This window comes from Geotrypetes seraphini, chromosome 8 (assembly GCF_902459505.1).
Source record: "Geotrypetes seraphini chromosome 8, aGeoSer1.1, whole genome shotgun sequence".
Classification (NCBI taxonomy): Eukaryota; Metazoa; Chordata; class Amphibia; order Gymnophiona; family Dermophiidae; genus Geotrypetes; species Geotrypetes seraphini.
In genome coordinates this window covers 101,275,060-101,293,719 of record NC_047091.1, presented here as the reverse complement: position 1 = coordinate 101,293,719, position 18,660 = coordinate 101,275,060, and the positions used below count along the sequence as shown (strand labels likewise).

General features: G+C 38.6%; 1 protein-coding gene across 3 annotated transcripts in view; it reads right to left on the bottom strand.

The window, feature by feature from the left end:
- The window catches only part of LOC117365801 (kelch-like ECH-associated protein 1A), an 84,763-nt gene that overhangs the window by 16,019 nt on the left and 50,084 nt on the right, over positions 1-18,660 (bottom strand). For all 3 annotated transcript variants that reach the window (XM_033956639.1, XM_033956640.1, XM_033956641.1), the window contains 2 exons: positions 8,131-8,807; positions 2,325-2,530 (listed from right to left, as the gene is read on the bottom strand). In XM_033956639.1, coding sequence (XP_033812530.1) covers positions 2,325-2,530; positions 8,131-8,807 — 883 coding nt within the window. The remainder of the gene's footprint in view (positions 1-2,324; positions 2,531-8,130; positions 8,808-18,660) is intronic.

The following is an 18,660-nucleotide window of genomic DNA, read 5'->3' as shown; positions in this document are numbered from 1 at the left end:
TAAACATGTGCACTCACCTAAAAAAACCCAAACCCTTTTGCACTGCCCTATAAGTGGCTTCTGCAGCCATAAGGGCTATTGGGGTGATAGATAGGTGGGTCTAGGGGATTTTAGAGGTGGTTTGGGGGCTCACCATTATCTATATGGGAGCTGTAGTGAGATGAAGACATGGCACCCTTTTTTTGAAGTTCACAGCAGTGCCCTGTAAGGTACCCCACTATTTAGGTGCCATGTCTGGTTGTCTAGTCCATCACTTTGTAGACCCCTCCCACGTCCAAAAGGTCTGTTTCTAGGTGTTTTTGCCTTGGATGTAAAGTTGGATGAAAATGTGATATAAAGATGGACGATTTAGCAGCTTGGATGATCAGATCGGCAGGATGTATAGTTAGACAATTTTCGAAACGGAAAATAATTTGGGATGTATTTGATTTTTCACAATTGCAACATAAATATGGTCTAAATAAAAAACAAAGTTATAAATGGTTGCAGTTGAAGCAGGCTATTCAGGTAGGGTTCCCTGAATGGAAATCTTTACATGATCATTATAGCTTAGAATTCCTATGTTTTCAGGAAGATTTTCTGGGACACCAGGCCGCCAAGTGGTATAAAATTTTATCTAATTATTTGAATAAGAAACCTAAAAATGGATTAAGGGATATTTGGAGCATTGAGATTAAGCATCAGATTAATGCATCTCAATGGTCACGTATTTGGTCTTGGAGAATTAAAGGTACGATGTCGGCATCTATTAGACAAACATGGTTCTTTTTGTTGCATAGAGCATTCTGGACCCCTACTAGATTACAAAAATTAGATTGCTCTAAATCTAATAGGTGCTGGCATTGTAAAATTGAAGTTGGAACTCTGGATCATCTTTTATTTTATTGTCCATATATTCAGGCATTTTGGTTATTAATATGGGATCAAGTTAACCTCTTTATGGAAAATCATGTGGCACTGTCATATGATACAGTTTTATTTGGAATGTGTATGAGAAATAAAAGCCAAATATCTGCAGTAAATAATAAGCTTTTGATGATCCTTACAAGAGTAGGGATACAACAAATAACATTGAATTGGAAAAATTGTTCTAGACTAAATTACAGCTTCTGGTGGAACTCAGTGTGTCATCTGTACAAAATGGAACGTTTACTTGCAATACAAAATGGTCATTTTAATAGATTTAAAGATGTGTGAGGCCAATAATAAATTATCATAATGATTAATGTTAATTTATTATTCTTTTTCCTTATATGATAATTGAAAGAATGGGAGGGATGGGGGATGGGTGGGTTATGATAATTTAATATATATGTGCATAATTTAATTGATTAATATATATAGGAATTATATTATTCATGTATAGATATGAGATGGGGTGGGATATAAATCTTTTAGTTATATATTGTTATGGAATTATCAAGTGATAATGTAATATGTTGTGTTCATATTTTAATGTACACTTGGGCCCTGATTCTGTATAGGACGCCCAGGAGAGGTGTCCTATACAGAATCGTTCCTACAGTAAACCCTGATTCTGTAACCGGCGTCCATGGTACAGACGCTGGTTAGAGAATCGGGTTAAATTAGACGCGGCTGCTATACTTATGGCAGCAAGTACTGCTATACTTATGGACACAGTACTCCAGTACTCCTTAATGTCATTTGTTTCTTTTACATATAAAGCACAAACTTTTGACCTCCATTTTTAGATATTAATTACTGCATTTACAAGTAAAAACTAATTTTTGCACGGTCTTTCACAAATAAAAAAAAAATTCTATACAGCTATCAGTATGGAATACATTTTTCTCTTTTTTTTTTTATGGGGGGGGAGGAGATACATCAGGTTTGGTAGTGGCCTTTTAATTGCTTTCAGATTTTATAAACTGGATAGTGGAAACCATGCAAAAGAGTAAAGCAGCCAGAAACATAAGAACATAAGCAGTGCCTCTGCTGGGTCAGACCAGAGGTCCATCATGCCCAGCAGTCCGCTCACGTGGCAGCCCATCAGGTCCAGGACCTGTATAGTAATCCTCTATCTATACCCTTCTATCCCTGCAAAAAGAACACAGGAGGCCTTTAACAAAAGCAACTAATTAAAGCAATTGAATGATCGATTGCTAAAGAAAGTAGATGACCTTTGGCACCCTCCAGGAGTCCTATGTATCACCTCACTGTGTCATATCAAGACAGGGATCAAATTTTGTCCTCATTGCATCTATGAACTTCCTTTCAGAAGATGGAACTAAAAGTCCACAGATACATGGGGGTGAAGGGTAGAAAAAATTTAGAACTTAGTTGTATCCCACATTCCTATTTACCTGCTCCACTGCGAATGGTGTTCATTGGTGCAGTCAGCTGCCACTCATCCTTGTCAGGATGGTAACACTCTACCATGTCCCAGCGGCTCTCCCCATCAAATCCACCGACTGCATAGAGCAGGTTATTGAATGCAGCCACCCCAGCTCCAATGCGGGGCACTGACATTGCAGCCACAAATGTCCACTCATCCTTTTCAGGGTCATACCTGCAGACAAAAAAATGTTAAAATTAGGAGGGGTAACACATGGCATATTACAATATCAAATTGCATTAAAATAATTATATCTATGTAAAATGAGGTGTGGTCTGAGGGTTTATGAGTATGACTAGGAGTCAAGAGACTTGAGGTCTTCTTCAGAGTTTTCTAGTGACTTTTGGATGAACCATTCTCCCAATGGACAGCCCCCCAACAGAGAATCACATTTTAAGGAAAGGACTTCAGTCAACCACCACAACTGGTATAAGATAGGAGGGCTATATATGAAAACAAAACACTTTCATTTCCATGCAATGATAAAGAGGAATTAATAGCCCCTATATATATTCGATCTATTTCAATTCAAACAACTACTACTATCAAACTATTAGGTGTACACTTCTCCCTCCGTATTCGCGGTTTCAGCATTCACGGTTTCGATTATTCATGGTTTTAGTTTGCTGGCTCCTCTCCCCCAATTATGTCAGCTTACATAGAGAAATCGCTGATTCCAAGCATTTACAGAGAAAATCACTGATTCCCAGCACTTCTTCACCGTGTTTTGCCTCTCCTTCAGGAACAGGCCAGGCTTCCTATCATGTTATTTGCTGTTTAACCATATTCACGATGGTTTTTAATAGAAAACAGCGAATGACAAATGAAAAAGTTATTTGCAGTTTTTCTGTATTTGCGGTTCTGTTAACCCCCCCTATCACAGTGGATACGGAGGGAGAAGTGTAATTCTGGACAACAAATTTAACTTTTCACCAACAAATAGATCCAGTTGTTCAAAAATGTTTCTATAAATTGTGAATATGTTCAATTTCAGCTCGCTTAGAACCTTCATCATTTAATATTTTGATTCACTCTCTTGTCATTACGCATCTTAGCTACTTTAATGCTTTATCCCCTCCCCCCCTTTTACTAAACTACAACAGCAGTTATTAGCGCAGGGAGCCGTGCTGAATGCTCCGCGCTGCTCCCGACGCTCATAGAGTTCCTATGAGTGTTGGGAGCAGTTTGGAGCTTTTAGCGCGGCTCCCTGTGCTAATAACCGCTATTGCGGTTTAGTAAAAAGGGGGGTAGGGATATTAGGGAATTAGCCAAAAAGAGTAAAAGTATAAAATTTGATCATGTAACTTCTGATTGCTGCTCATTGGTTGCCGAATTACTCACCGACTGACATAGAAAATTTTGCTTCATACTTTTAAAATTAGACAAGAATTCTCCAGCATTCTTAGACAGATTACTTCTTCCATCATGAATACTGCATTCTAGCCAATAAAAAATCTCCTCACTGTTCCCTCAGTTCGTCATATTACTTACGATACCACATGCAAATCTAATATTTTTCGGTGACAGTCCCTACATTATGGAATGCTATACCTTCCTATCTTCGTCATGAAACTTCACTGGCTAAGCTTAAATCTAGACTTAAAGCAGTCAGGGCCTTCACTGAATACCCTGATAGCTACTGCATGCCACTGGCAACAAAGCTGTTGGAAGCTGCTTTCTCCTTCCGAGTTAGCTTCTTGGGAAATTCATTGCACTCTAGAGTCTTCTTTATCTGTGGTCCGACGAAGACACTAGCTTTGACCTTTGCCTCAGATAGATTAAGGAAGATGTCTTGAGGTACTCTGTATTGAAAACCATCTAAAAAAATGCTAACTCTGTATTGTAACACCTTTACAGAAGCTCATTAGTAGCAGTATAGCTTTCAATAAACATAAGGGGGGAATTCATAAAAGAGTGAGCGCAATTGCATTAGCACGCGCTAACTACTACAGATGTCCATTATATTCTTATGGGCATCTTTAGCATTTAGTGCACACTAACATGATTACACACGCTAACATGCTTAATGCCCTTTCATGAATTCCCCCCCCCCAACACCACTCCAGGGAATTCTATGCCAGATCTAAATAATGTATACCAAAATAATAAAACATAGTACTATATGTAGGTGTGTTAACACTTGGTTAGGAATCAGCCCTAGCTGCCCAGTCCAGCATTTTCCTGTTGACCATGTAAACAGTAGAGTTCAGAAGCACTTTTAACAGAAATCTTTTGAGTACCAACAACCATAAAGTGATTCACCTCACATGTTACCAAATGACCACTAGGCTTCAGATTTGCTGATCTTTAGTCTATTGTTGGGTTACCAAGCATATCTGGACTAGGTATCCTCTGTATTAGCTGTACCTCTTGGTTATAGAATCAGGCAAAGCAACAGAAGAGAGGAAATCAAAAGCACAATGAACAGAACACAGAAAAAAAAAAAAAAAAGGAGGTACAGCGGCTTCAAGAACTGGTATTGAGAAACTGATTTTATTCAAAGATCCAACAAAGGCCATGCTTCAGCAATGTGCCTACATTAGGGATCAGCTGTACATATATTACCACATATCTATCAATATGTTGCACACAATAAGGCTTGGGTGTCAAAGACCCTCCTCGAGGGCCACAATCCAGTCGGGTTTTCAGGATTTTCCCAATGAATATGAATGAGATCTATTAGCATACCATGAAAGCAGTGCATGCAAATAGATCTCATGCATATTCATTGGGGAAATCCTGAAAACCCGACTGGATTGCGGCCTCGAGAGGAGGGACTTTGGCACCCCTGCAATATGGCGTCATAATCAGGCGTAAACACAAACATTGGTTCAGGAGGACTTGAACAGGCATGTATGCAGAAAATATTGCAAAACCTTGGTCCTCGGTATGGCAAATTTGCTCAGCTTAATCGCAGATGGGTCTTTAAATAAAATCAGTTTTGCCACACCAATTCTTGAGGCAGCTATACTTTTATGCTAGAGAAGCAGGCTGCCAACCAGGGTAGCCAGGGTTTAAAACCTATTTCTGCCCCTTGATTTCTTGGACAAGTCATTTATCCCTCCATTGTCCCAGGTACACACTTAACCTGCAAGCCCTCAAAGATCAGGAACTACTTAAGGTATAATCTAAATTTAAATCCAAAATCCTTTATCAGACATATTTTAAAGTAATATCTAACCTTACAAATGTCACTCAGGAATTATTATTATTATACTATAAGAGCACTAATTTCCAGGAGTCACACAACAAGGCTTTATGAAAAGATTGCACCATAAACATTATGGTAGGCAATAAAACATCAATACACCTACTGGAAATTAAACAAGCTAGTTAGCATTAACCCCTGGATTCTCCAACTGGCACCCATGTCGGCGGCTGGTAAATCCGGACGTCTGGTAACCCTATCTTAGGTACCCTTGTATATAAACTATACCCGAGCATTCAAGAATATAGGATGCCCAAATCATATGTCACACTCATACTAGACGTGATCATTATTTGTCAAAATTATGTGGTCAGACTATCATGTACCCCCTTCTTATTCGCTTGATTCTAAAGTGACCCTATCCAAGATTCCTCTAAAACTATGCAATGTCTAGAGAGTAACCTTATGTAATGATATATTGTAACACTAAGGGCTCCTTTCATCACGCGCTAACCCCAGCGCTAGCCGAAAAATTACTGCCTGCTCAAGAGGAGGCGGTAGCGGCTAGCGCGGCTGGTGGTTTAGCGTGCGCTATTACGTGCGTTAAACCGCTAACGCGCCTTCGTAAAAGAAGCCCTATGAGTGTAAACTGTAACCCGTTCTGAGCTCTTTGGGAAGGACGGGATATAAAACCAAATAAATAATTAAATAGGTGAAACTTATTACTACTACTGCTTCTAATCATTTCTATAGCGCTACTAGACAAACTTCAGCCTTGTACCCCTTCTTAATTACATTTTATAGTCCTAGCAACCCCTCCCAAGATTTTGATAATTAAACTAAAGAATCATGATCATCCAAACACCATTGCTCTCAGAACAATCCTATCAGTGGCGTAGTGAGGGTGACTGGGGTCTGGGGAGGTGGTGCCCCTTTTCTGCCCTCTTCCCCACCCTCCCGGAAGTGATGTCAGAGAACGCACTGAAGCCAACGCGGGCAGCAGGTTCGTTGCTGCATGCGCCGAAGTTAAAAAGGGACGGGGTGAGCGCGCATGACAGGGGAAGGAGTGGGAAGGGAAACAGAGAGGAAGAGGGGTGTTGGCGCCATGAGGAAGACCATGCTTGGGGTGGACGACCCCCCCTTGCACCCCCCCTTACTACGCCACTGAATCCGATAAAGGAGTAAGTGGTTTACTTATATGTTATGATCAGATACTTTTCTCTGTCCTTAATGGGCTCACAATCTAAGTTTTTGTACCTGGAACAATGAAGGGTTAAGTGGCTTGCCCAGGGTCACAAAGTACAGTTCCCCACGTTCTCAGCCCACTGCACCAACCATAAGGCCTACTTTTCCACTCATACTTGGGCATCGCACTTAAGCTTCTGTTTACAAATAATATACATAATCCCTCGATTTCTGTATACGGTGTCCACGGTGGTGCGTGCTCATCAGTGCGCATAACCAATGTGCGTACACAACTTAATTGGCTTCATCAGCACTGGCATCAATTAAAAGTTACACATACTACTGTGTTATGTACCATGTCCAGTGTGCAAATATAAAAAGAGGGCACGTTCAGGGGCAGATTGTGGGCATTCCTAAAAGTTATGCGCTGACCAATGGGTCGGCACATAATTCAAAATCAGACCTATATGTCTGCACCTAACTGGCCTAAATGGGTGTGCCTAACCGTTGTGACACACACTGATGCTAAGCTTGATTCTATAAGGCGCGCATAACTTTTACAGAATCTCATGTAGTACCGTATTAGTGGGCGCCAATATTTTAGGCACCCTATATAGAATCAGGCCCAATGAAAATTTCTAAAATCCATTTACGAGGACAAATGGACTATCTAATAACTGACTCAAGAATAAACAGACAGGACAGAGTACTAATCAGTCATAAATAACATCCAAAGCACGTACTCATCTGCTGCAGCATGAACCCTTAAATTACAACAAGTAGTGGAGAAAAAAAAAAAGACCTCAGTAACCATACCGGGATACACTGTTATGGAATAAGCCCATTTCAAACTGCATGCCCATGTTCATTCACTGGTCTCGAACAGCTCTGGATATTTAGATTGAAGTCTGTTTCCCAAAGTGAACTTAATGTAGCTCTTGAATGGAAAGCTTTTCTTTAAGCTTCCTTTTGCCAGCGATAGAAGTGGTATAGCGGGGGGATGAGCGGAGCCCGGGGCGATGCTGCCCCCTCCCGCCCACTCCAGAGCTGTTTGAGACCAGTGGTTTTGAGACCAGTGAATGAACTTGGGCATGCTGTTTGAAATGGGCTTGGTTCCATAACAGTGTATCCCGGTATAGTTACTGAGGTCTTTTTTCTCCACTACTTGCTGTAATTTAAGGGTTCATTCTGAGGCAGATGACAGCATGTGTTTTGGATGCTATCTAATAACTGCCCATCCATCCTGCACATCCTGCCCATTCATCCTGCACTGACAATTCATTGAGTTTCTGGGGCTGTTGAAACCTATTGTTTTGCTTCAACTCTTTGCTGCCAACCAGAGGTTTCTCACTTAGATGGGCACTTAGTTTGCCTAATGGTTGAGTAGGCCCTGCAAAGCCATAGATATTTCAAAAAAACTTAATGCCTTCTGACTACTTACTTTTCTACACTTTGAAGATGTGCCGAACCAGAAGAACCTCCTACAGCATAAATGATGTCATCAATGACGCCAACACCAACACGATTTCGAGGTACATTCATCGGTGCTTTTGAACTCCACTGGTTTGTCATGGGATTGAAACAATCCAAAGCACTGGAGTCTGTGTTTTCATTCAGGGAGTTATTTCGGCCGCCCACGGCATAAAAGAGCCCCAGGACCGTACAGGCTCCAAGGCCACTTCGTGGAAGTGGCATGTCAGCCAGTTTGATCCATTTATCCATTTTGGGATTGTATGCATCCATAGAGCTTCGTGAGTGTTGGTGGTAGCCACCAGCCATGTAGATTAACTGGTTACCACGGAGTTTGGTGCGTGGCAGGGGTTTCCGATTGTTCATCTCTTGAACAATCTTTGACAGATGATCCTTGCAAGAGTTTGCCTGATTAAGGATAGGACATTGCTGAAGCTGCATTTTCAGAAACCTGGGCGGCAATGCATACAGCTGGACTGCATTCAGAAGAACATGAAAGTACTGTGCCCGTTTGTCCAAATCCCAGCGAATCCACTCCAAGCAAGCTTTATAGATCTCTGACTCACAAAGCACATTCAGACTGTCCTGACTGATCAAATCCAGCAGCTGACAATGGGTTAAATTAAAGAACTCTTCTTCCTTGGTCACCTGTTAAAGCAGACCCAAAAGTTTCCAAATCAATACTTATAAAACAATACATACATTACACAATTAGAACACTCAAAAATATTATAAAACACACAGTGAACTGAAACCCCCCCACAAATGTTTTTTGATATATTTTCCACAGAACTTGGCCGATTCTTATGAAATTTAGTGCATCGTGCCCTGAATGAAGTTGACGTAAAATGTTGTAATATTTTCCACTGCACAACACTACCTTGTGAAAATGAATTGTTGCTATGGGATATGCGCAGAAGCAGGCGATAGTTTGTTAACAGTTTCTGCATCAAAATGGTTTTCACTGCAGACTGAATTCTGATAAGGAATTTGGAACTGCTGAAAGGTTACAGCAGTAACCTTCTATGATTGTTGAAAGAGTTCCCACAGAAGTGTTAGAACAAAAATGGCCTTATGTGCTGCTGCACAAGATCCGAGCAAGTTTCAAGTTTCAAGTTTTATTTGTTTTTGATTAATCGCTTAAATAAAAATTTTTCTAAGCGAATTACAATAAATAAAATAACATGCAATTTTAACAAAGTATTAAAAAACATATAATATAACAAAGTATTAAAATATAAAACAAAACAGACAAAACAAAAACTAAATAAAACAAAGCATAAAAAAAGAATAGATAATATCAGAGAGAAAGTTAAAGAAAGGAAAAAAAAGTCTAATAAACCGATTTACAGGTTAAAAGCATCTGTAAATAAAAAGGTCTTTAAGTTCTTTTTAAAATTGTCTACATTACTTTCATCTCTCAGTTGTAAAGGTAAGGAATTCCAAAGTTGTGGAGCGTTACTGAAAATATTTATTGGCGATGGGTTCCAATAATTTTTAGAGATGGAATTACTAATAGTTTCTGATTTGTTGAACGAAGGGAACGTGAAGTGTTGTATGGGATAAGAACTTTACTAATGAATAGAGGTTCATTGGTATTAAGAGTTTTGAATGCTAATAATAAAATTTTGTAAGTAATGCGATGATTGATGGGCAGCCAGTGTGATTTAATCAAAAAAGGAGTAACATGATCAAATTTCTTACCCTTATGGATAAGTTTAACTGCGGTGTTTTGAATAATTTGTAAGCGTTTCTTTTCTTTTTGTGTAATATTTGTGAATAGTGAATTACAATAGTCAAGTTTAGTAATGATTAATGAATGAAGTAGAATATTTAAAGATTTAGGTTCGAGAAACTTAGAAATTGATCTAATTAAGCGAAGTCTAAAAAAACATGATTTAACAGTATTACTTATGTGATCATGATAAGAAAGTTTGTTGTCAATAATAACCCCTAGAATTCTTAAGGATGTTACAAGCTCTATAGGGGTATTTTCAAGAAAAAAAGGAACACACAGCTTGATTCCTTGTTTCCATGTAAATAATAGGTCCTTAGTCTTTTGAATATTTAAGGCTAACATATGAGTGGTAAGCCATTTTTTGACTTTTTCTAATTTTAGGTTAATCTCCTGTAATTCTTCTTTATTTTCAGGATCAAGTGGGTGGGTAAGTTGTATATCGTCTGCGTAATTAAACGTAATGAATCCTATAGATTGACATAAAGTCAGCAGAGGGGATAAAAAGATGTTAAACAGCAGAGGCGACAATATAGATCCTTGTGGAATACCATAATTAAGAGTATACGGTTTGGAAATTGAATTGTCAAAAGAAACTATCGATATGCGATTCTCCAAAAACGATTTAAACCAATTGAATGTTTGACCACAAATTCCAATGGCTTTTAATCTATTAAGTAATTCGTGGTCGATGGTGTCAAAAGCAGCAGACAGATCCAACGAAAAAAGAATTACAGACTTGTGGTGGTCTAAATAGTAATGTATATTCGTAGTTAAACCTATCATTGAATATTCTGTAGAATGATTTTTCCTAAATCCTGTTTGATTAGGATGAAGAACATTGGTTGATTCCACAAAATCGGAAAGCTGTTCAAACACTAATCATTCAGTTAATTTTGCAAGAAATGGTAAGTTAGCTATAGGACGATAATTTGAAGGATCCTCTAAGCTAGATTTATGATCTTTTATGATTGAAGATATGGTAGCAGTTTTCCAAGAAGAAGGTACTGTACTGAATTTAAGACTATTTAAAATGAAAGTGCAAAAATGGACCAAAACTTAAAATTTTTTTTAAAGATAATAGGCAGGATGTGGTCTGAACGAGACCCCTTTAAATTGATTCTTTTAAAAAGTTGTTCTATATCGATTAATGATGGAAGTTTAAAGGTAGAACATTTAGCAATGGGGAGTAAGTCTTCAGTAGGAGAATTAGGAACAGTGTTGCTTAATGTATGATCAAGTTTATTTCGAATATTGCTAATCTTGTTACAAAAAAAGTCAGCAAGGTCTTGGGCTTTTGGACTATTTTTGGGCTTATTGTCTTGCTTTTGTGAAAAAGGAGAAATTGATTTTAAGATAGAATAGAGAATCGATGGGTTTTTAGCAACAGGCACAGCGGACAGCAACGCTTGATTCACCCACAAGAGAACATTGACAACATACGCGATCTTGTACTGAGTCAGGAGGATGCGCCACAAACACACCAAAGGACTCACCAAATAGCAGGAGAAGCAGGAATAAGCCAGACAACTGTGGTCATGATGATCTAAAATTATAGTGTCTTAAAAAGCATCGTGTCCAAGAGTTAACTTTACACAACAAAGATAAATGCCTGAAATGGTGCAAGCAGCTTTTGACCAAGTACCTGGAGCACAACATCAGTTTCATCTGGTTTACAGATAACATAACATAACTTTATTCTTCTATACCGCCACAATCAAACGACTTCTAGGTGGTTTACACAGAAGAGAGCTGGACAATCAGCAAAGTACAAATAGTTAAAAATACAACATGTTTCCTATGTATACACAATATAAATTTTTATTATCAATGAAATTTCAATTAGGAGATGAATTTATCAAACAGTACAGACAATTTCTTTTCGAAATGCGCCATAATTCAGCATGGCTCCACTAATGTAACTACCCAACCAGGACTGCTGCTTACTTGCTTGAAATGCAAGAGTCCTATCCAAAAAAGACCCATATCTGCAGCCAGTAATTTTTGGATAGGCGAATAAATTGCAATTCCTAGTTATCTTCGTAGGGCTGTATAACACAAAATGGGATAGAAGGTAGGTTGGGGCCAATCCGCAAACCAGCTTAAAGCAAATACAAGAGAATTTAAATATTACTTGTGCTTCCACCGCCAGTCAATGCAACAGTCGATAGTAAGGACTAATATGAAAATATATTTACAGTAGGTCCACCGATTAACACACACAATGATTGTCTGTACATGCATTCAACAACACTGAAGTGTGAGGTTAATGCCAAACGCCTACTATGGACCCAGCCGACTTTCAGCCAATCCGTCATGGTCTTGGTTGCAATCTCGAAACTCGTATTCACAGATCTGTTCTTCATCAATCCTGGGGTTAAGATCAACGGCGCATACTACTGGAATGTCCTCTTGATGCAGAAGCTGTTGCCAGTGATCCGTCGCATGTTGGGAGATTTTCTTCCAACAGGACTCCAGAACATCGGGCAAAGGACATTGTAGAACTGCTACATTTGGAGACCCCAGACTTCATTGGTCCAGACCTCTGGCCTGCGAATTTACCAGATCTAAATCCAATTGACTATCGGATCTGGGGGCTGATACAGAACACATCTGCCAGACAGCAAGATCTGACGTCGAAGATCTTAAACAGCATCTCATCTCTGTTTGGGCTGAGCTGAAGCAAAGCATCATTGACAAGTCCTTAGATCAGTGGCAGCCAAGGCTGAGGTCATGCCTTCTTGCAAAGGGAATGCACTTTGAGCATCTGCTTAATTGAAACATTCCTGTTTACATTTTTCTGCAAGATACGCCATAAAACCTTTTGATGTGGGGTGTTTTCAGTTCACAATTCATTTTCACAAGGTAGTGTTGTGGTGCGGTGGGAAATAGTTATAACATTTTACATCAACTTCATTCAGGATACTGCACACTAAATGTCATAAGAATCAACTGAGTTCTGTGAAAGATACAACAAAATACATTTTGGTGTGGGTTTTTTCGGTTCATAGTGTAGTAGCCTAGTTTCCTAAAAGAAACTGGCTTCATAAAATCATTATTTGACCCACTTCCTTGTCCTATCATCTACCATCATTCATCCAATTCAATACCTGCTTCTGCCACAGATAAAGTGGCCAGTTATTTCTGTCTTCTATTGCTTATGTGCCCTCGACACCCCCAAAACTTAGAATCTCTTTTTCTCTTCCCTATAATGAATCAAGTGAGTTCAAGTTGTCTGAGCACATTGTGATGTAATTGAACATTTTTAAAGCTGCCCTGCAATTGGTTAGTGCCTTTGAAAATTACCTATTTCACTTCTTAGCTAGATTCCTATTGGAGAAGGAGGATCGAAGAGGTAATTTTATAAAGTTTTACATGCAACAAAAAAGTGTGTGTGTGTGTGTGGGGAGGGGGGGGAGTACTTTTTATAGAATAGTGCAACTGCATACATGTGTAAAAATATACTTGCCTATTTTCTAGCTATCTGCATGAAGGCATATTCAGGGACATATTTTGGGTAGGAAGTCGGTGAAATTGTACCGCACATATATATTTTATAAACATAGGTTTGTACACATATAGAATTTGCTCGCTATTGGGGCTGAATCTGGGCAATGGCATACGTGGCTTGGTTGCCACCTGGAACAAAGCACCTCCTGCAGATACCATTATCCCCCCTCCCATGCAAAAGGGGGGATGCATGGAGTAGTTGTGGGGCTGTAGTGTGCCTGTGCATAGCTGTGGGCTCTGTTGGTCCCCTGCACCCAGAATGGGAAGTTGACGTTAGATGGGGCAGGGGGCCGAAAGCTGCATGTGTGCGAACTGCAGCCCCACAGCTTCTCCGTGCACCCTCCTTACTGGCTACATCCAGAACAGATCACACCCATCCTTGGTACACCATTGAATCTGGGAGCCCATTTTATAAAAAGGCACATCAGTGTCTATGTTGTCTTTACAAAATAGATGCCTTTTGGACTACTTGCACTATGATGCTATTATATTTCAACACTAATTACCGTCCTGTCAATGTTTTTATGGGATTTTGTCTTTCCATCTTGTTGGATGAATTTGGTAGAAGGTTTTAATAATGATACTGTTAGTTAATGTTTTTCTAGTGTTTGTTCTGTCAAAACATGTTTTACTATTTTTAATATGTATGCATGTAATTTTTGTAAACCGCTTAGTTTTTATGCGGTATATAAATTTTTATATAAATAAATTAAATAGACTGGGAGTAACTTTATACAAACCTCTATACCAAATAAGGAAATAAGTTCATCATGAAACATCCATATGGGTCTTGAATTTCATAAAAATTCTTCTGGTAAATCATCAAAAGATTACAAAAGAATCGTTAAGAGGGAACTTGCCAACATAAATTTTGCAAAAGATAAGAATGAAAACAAGGAGGCTCTCACATTCTATAGAAAAATTGTTGGCAAAGCCTAGGCTCGCTTGTTACCTTCACTTATACAAATACTCATCTTTCTCTTTTTGATTTTGTGACCTAGCAGCTTTCTCCTAATCCAATGAGCTTTCAGTTTATGGGTTCTGAACCCAGTCCTTGGACACACCCAGCCTGCAAGGTTTTCAGGTACTACTACTATTTATCATTTCTGTAGGGCTGAAAGGCGTACATAGTGTACATTTAAATTTCAATAGATGGTCCCTTCTCAGAAGAGCTTACAGTCTAATTTGGACAGACAGGACATCTCAGGGTTGAGGAGTTTCTGGTAGAAGGAATGGGAGTTAAGATTTGAAAGCAGCTTCAAAAAAGTGGGCTTTTAGCTTGGATTTGAATACAGTATAATCTCGTTATAATGGACTCGCTTATAACGGAACCTCGCCTATAGTGGACGAGGTCCGCAGGTCCCGGCCGTGCGCCATTATAAACATACAGAAAATCATCGCTTATAGCGGACTCGCATTTAATGAACTTTCGGATATAACGGACAACCAATTTGGTCCCCAGAGCCACTTTTAGCAGCATGGCATGCCGGTGATATAGTATCAAAATGCAGCCCAGAAGAAAATGACAGCATTTTTCTTTCCAGTACAGTACGACATAATGCATTAGAACATCTTTTAGTGTTCTGGTTTTGCAATCATTTCGTGCCATACCAATGTTTTGCTGAGTTTTGTTCTTGATATTGCTGATATGATTGTGCAGTGACTGTTGTTCATTGATTGAACATTATTTCAAGTTGAACTAAATAAAGTTTTATAAAAATGCAACTCTGGATATAACGGACCCTGGATATAACGTTTTTTCCAGGTCCCTTGAAGTCCATTATAATTAGATTATACTGTACTGCTAGAGACTCTGGCAGCCTGTTCCAGGCATACAGCACAGCAAGAAAGAAGGGACGGAGTCTAGAGTTGACGGTGGAGAAGGGTACAGATAAGAGGGACTTACCCAATGAATGGAGTTCATGGCGGGGGAGGGAGCATAGGGGAAGATAAGTGAGAGAGATACAGTATCGAGGGGCTAAAAAGTAAATGCACTTGTAAGTCAGTAAGAGGAGTTTGAACTGTATTCGGAAATGGATAAGAGACTTGAAGAGAGGGGTAATGTGAGCATTGTGACGGAATATGAGTCATGCAGCAGCATTTTGAATGGATTGAAGGGGTGTGAAATGGATAAGCAGGATGAGTGGGAGACCTGAGAGCAGTAGTAGTAGTCCTTGGACACACCCAGCCTGCTAGGTTTTCAGGTAGTCTACAGCGAAAATGCATAAGATAAAATTGTATACATTGCCCCTACAGTATGCAAATCTATTTCATGAATATTCATTGTGGGCATTCCCAGCTTACTTTATGCCAGTCATTATAGTGATGGTTCCGGTTTCACTTCAAAACTCTGCAGCCATGGACTCTAAAACTATCCACTTGCAGGGCAATTCTACAAAGCATGCACACATAATTCATTAGAATAATAGTGAGCGTTCCCATTCACATATAAAAACCACATTTATGCTTAAGCACTATATACAATATCTTATGTAGTGCTTATTTTATTTGTAGACATACACATGGACTGGGTGGTATAGTGTGTAATTCTGGACACTTCATCTCAAAAAAGATATAGCGGAATTAGAAAAGGTACAGAGAAGGGCAACAAATATGATAAATGGGGATAGGACAACTTCTCTATGAGGAAAGGCTAAAGCTAGGGCTGTTCAGCTTAGAGAAGAGATGGCTCCGAGGAGATATGATAGGACTCTAGAAAATACTGAGTGGACTGCAATGGGTAGACATGAATCGCTTGTTTACTCTTTCCAAAAAATACTAGGACTAGGGCGCATGAAATGAAGCTACAAGTAGTAAATTTACAACACACCAGAGAAAATATTTTTTCACTCAACATGCAATTAAACTCAGGAATTCATTACCAGAGAATGTGATGAAAGCGGTTATCTTATCAGGGTTTAAAAAAGATTTTGATAATTTCCTAAAAGAAAAGTCCATATTAGCCCTTATTAAGATGGACATGGGAAAAATCCACTGCTTATTTCTAAGATAAGTAGCATAAGTTCTGTTTTACTCTTTTGAGATCTTGCCAAGTACTTGTGTCCTGGGTTGGCCCTTGTTGGAAACAGAATACTGGGTTTGATGGACCTCTTATGTTCTTAAGCACATAACTTATAATAGTCTATAAATTACACATATCGCTGACATTTAAGTACATAGATTTATACCAATTCTAATGCTGACATACTGTAAGTGCTCAAGCTTAAAATTATGGACCTGTATTTTCACTGTTATGATCTCAATTGATCTTTCATGAGCATTTGACACAATTGATCACAATCTCTTAATAGATAGACTCCAATCTATCGGCATTACGGATCAGGTCCTGCTTTGGTTTAGATCTTATTTGGAAAATCATTCTTCAATAGTATCCTTTAACGATTCAATCTCTGCTAGTTTTTCAGTTACATATGGTATTCCACAAGGTTCTATTCTTTCTCCTCTTCTGTTCAATATATTTCTTGCTCCTCTCATGACTCTTTGCCAATCTATTGGCTTCTCCGTATTTGCTTATATGCGGATGATATACAACTTTTACATCCTCTGGACCCCAACAGTTCTTCTGAAATATCAGCTATTAATGAGAAACTAAAACAGATTCACTTATGGCTTGACACCAATAGACTATCCCTTAATATCAATAAAACAAATATTATGCTCTTCCCTTGGAAAGATAATCATAAGCTCGTCATTCCAATTTCCATCAAAGGTGTCACCCTTAAACAGATAAATAAAATTAGAATTTTAGGGGTGATTTTTGATGAAAAATTAACTTATCATGACCACGTTAGCTATGTGGTTAAAGCTACCTATTTTAGACTACGCCAAATTCGCTCAATATCCAAATTTTTATGTCCAAAATCATTGAATATACTAATTCATTCAATGATTATCTCAAAAATTGATTATTGCAATGCGTTATTTAAGGGAATGGCTCAAAAGGAAATTAGGCGGGTGCAGATAATCCAGAATGCTTCCATTAAACTAATTATGAAAGCAAAGAAGTTTGATCATGTGACACTTTTACTTCAAAAAGCTCATTGGCTTCCAGTGTCTCATCGTATTCTATATAAATTATGTTTGCTTACATTCAAATCTCTCTTATTTAAAACTCCAGCTTTTATTTATAAAGCATTGATACCATTATTGAGATCAAATGACCAACGTTTATTGGTCATACCCTCTCTTAAAATTATCAATACTTGATGGCAATTTATCTTTACTATTACGGCACTTCAGACTTGGAATTCACTCCCACTTTACTTGAGAGGAAAAGAATTTGGAAAAGTTTAAGAGCAAACTTAAGAGTTTTCTTTTTAAAGATGCATTCAATATTTAATTGAATTGCCTACTGTTCGTCTGTTTATTTTTAAACCTTCTACTCAATTTTGTCTTTCCCTTCCTGTTGTGCTTAACCTCTAATTGTTGACTCCTACATTACTTAGATTGTATTTCTTTCCTTGCCTTGCCTATTGTTTCATTGTGTTCGAATATGAGTTTTTTTTATTATGTTTTGCAAACTTAGTCCCTTTGTTAGTTATGTATGTTTATTTTATGTATATTTTAACTATGTATTTTGATGATTTGTACATCGCTTAGAATTTGGAATAGGCGATTAATCAAATTGTAAATAAACTTGAAATAAACTATTCTATACAAGGAAAATATATGTCTTCAATCCTTTATAAAATAGGCTCCTACCAGGTGCCCGGTTATAAAACTACCTCCCAGGTGTTACCACTATGAGACTTAGGGCTCCTTTTACCAAGGTGCGCTAGCGTTTTTAGTGTGCGCTAGCCGAAAAACTACCGCCTGCTCAAGAGGAGGTGGTAGCGGCTAGTGAACGCTATTCCGTGCATTAAGGCACTAACGCGCCTTCGTAAAAGGAGCCCTAAGTATTATTTTCTCCCACACTTCCAGGGATTGAATGCTATTTCTGCAGCATTTCCAACTGACTCAGGGAGAAGATCTCAGTCAGCAATTGAACCTAAGTTCCTATATACAGCATTGGGTACAACTGGTTAAAAAGGTTACAGTAACTATATTTTTTTCAAGTAGGAACCCCTCCCCCCAGTAGAGGTACTTCAAGAGAAAGATCCAGAAAAGTGTGTAAACAGAAAGAAATTCCACGCTTTTCTTAACTAAAGGTGACATGATCTTGGACTCCAAAGGGCTTTCCAGCTCTCTGAATTGATGTGACAAATTCTGGGCAATATCCTAGTGAAACAAAACCTT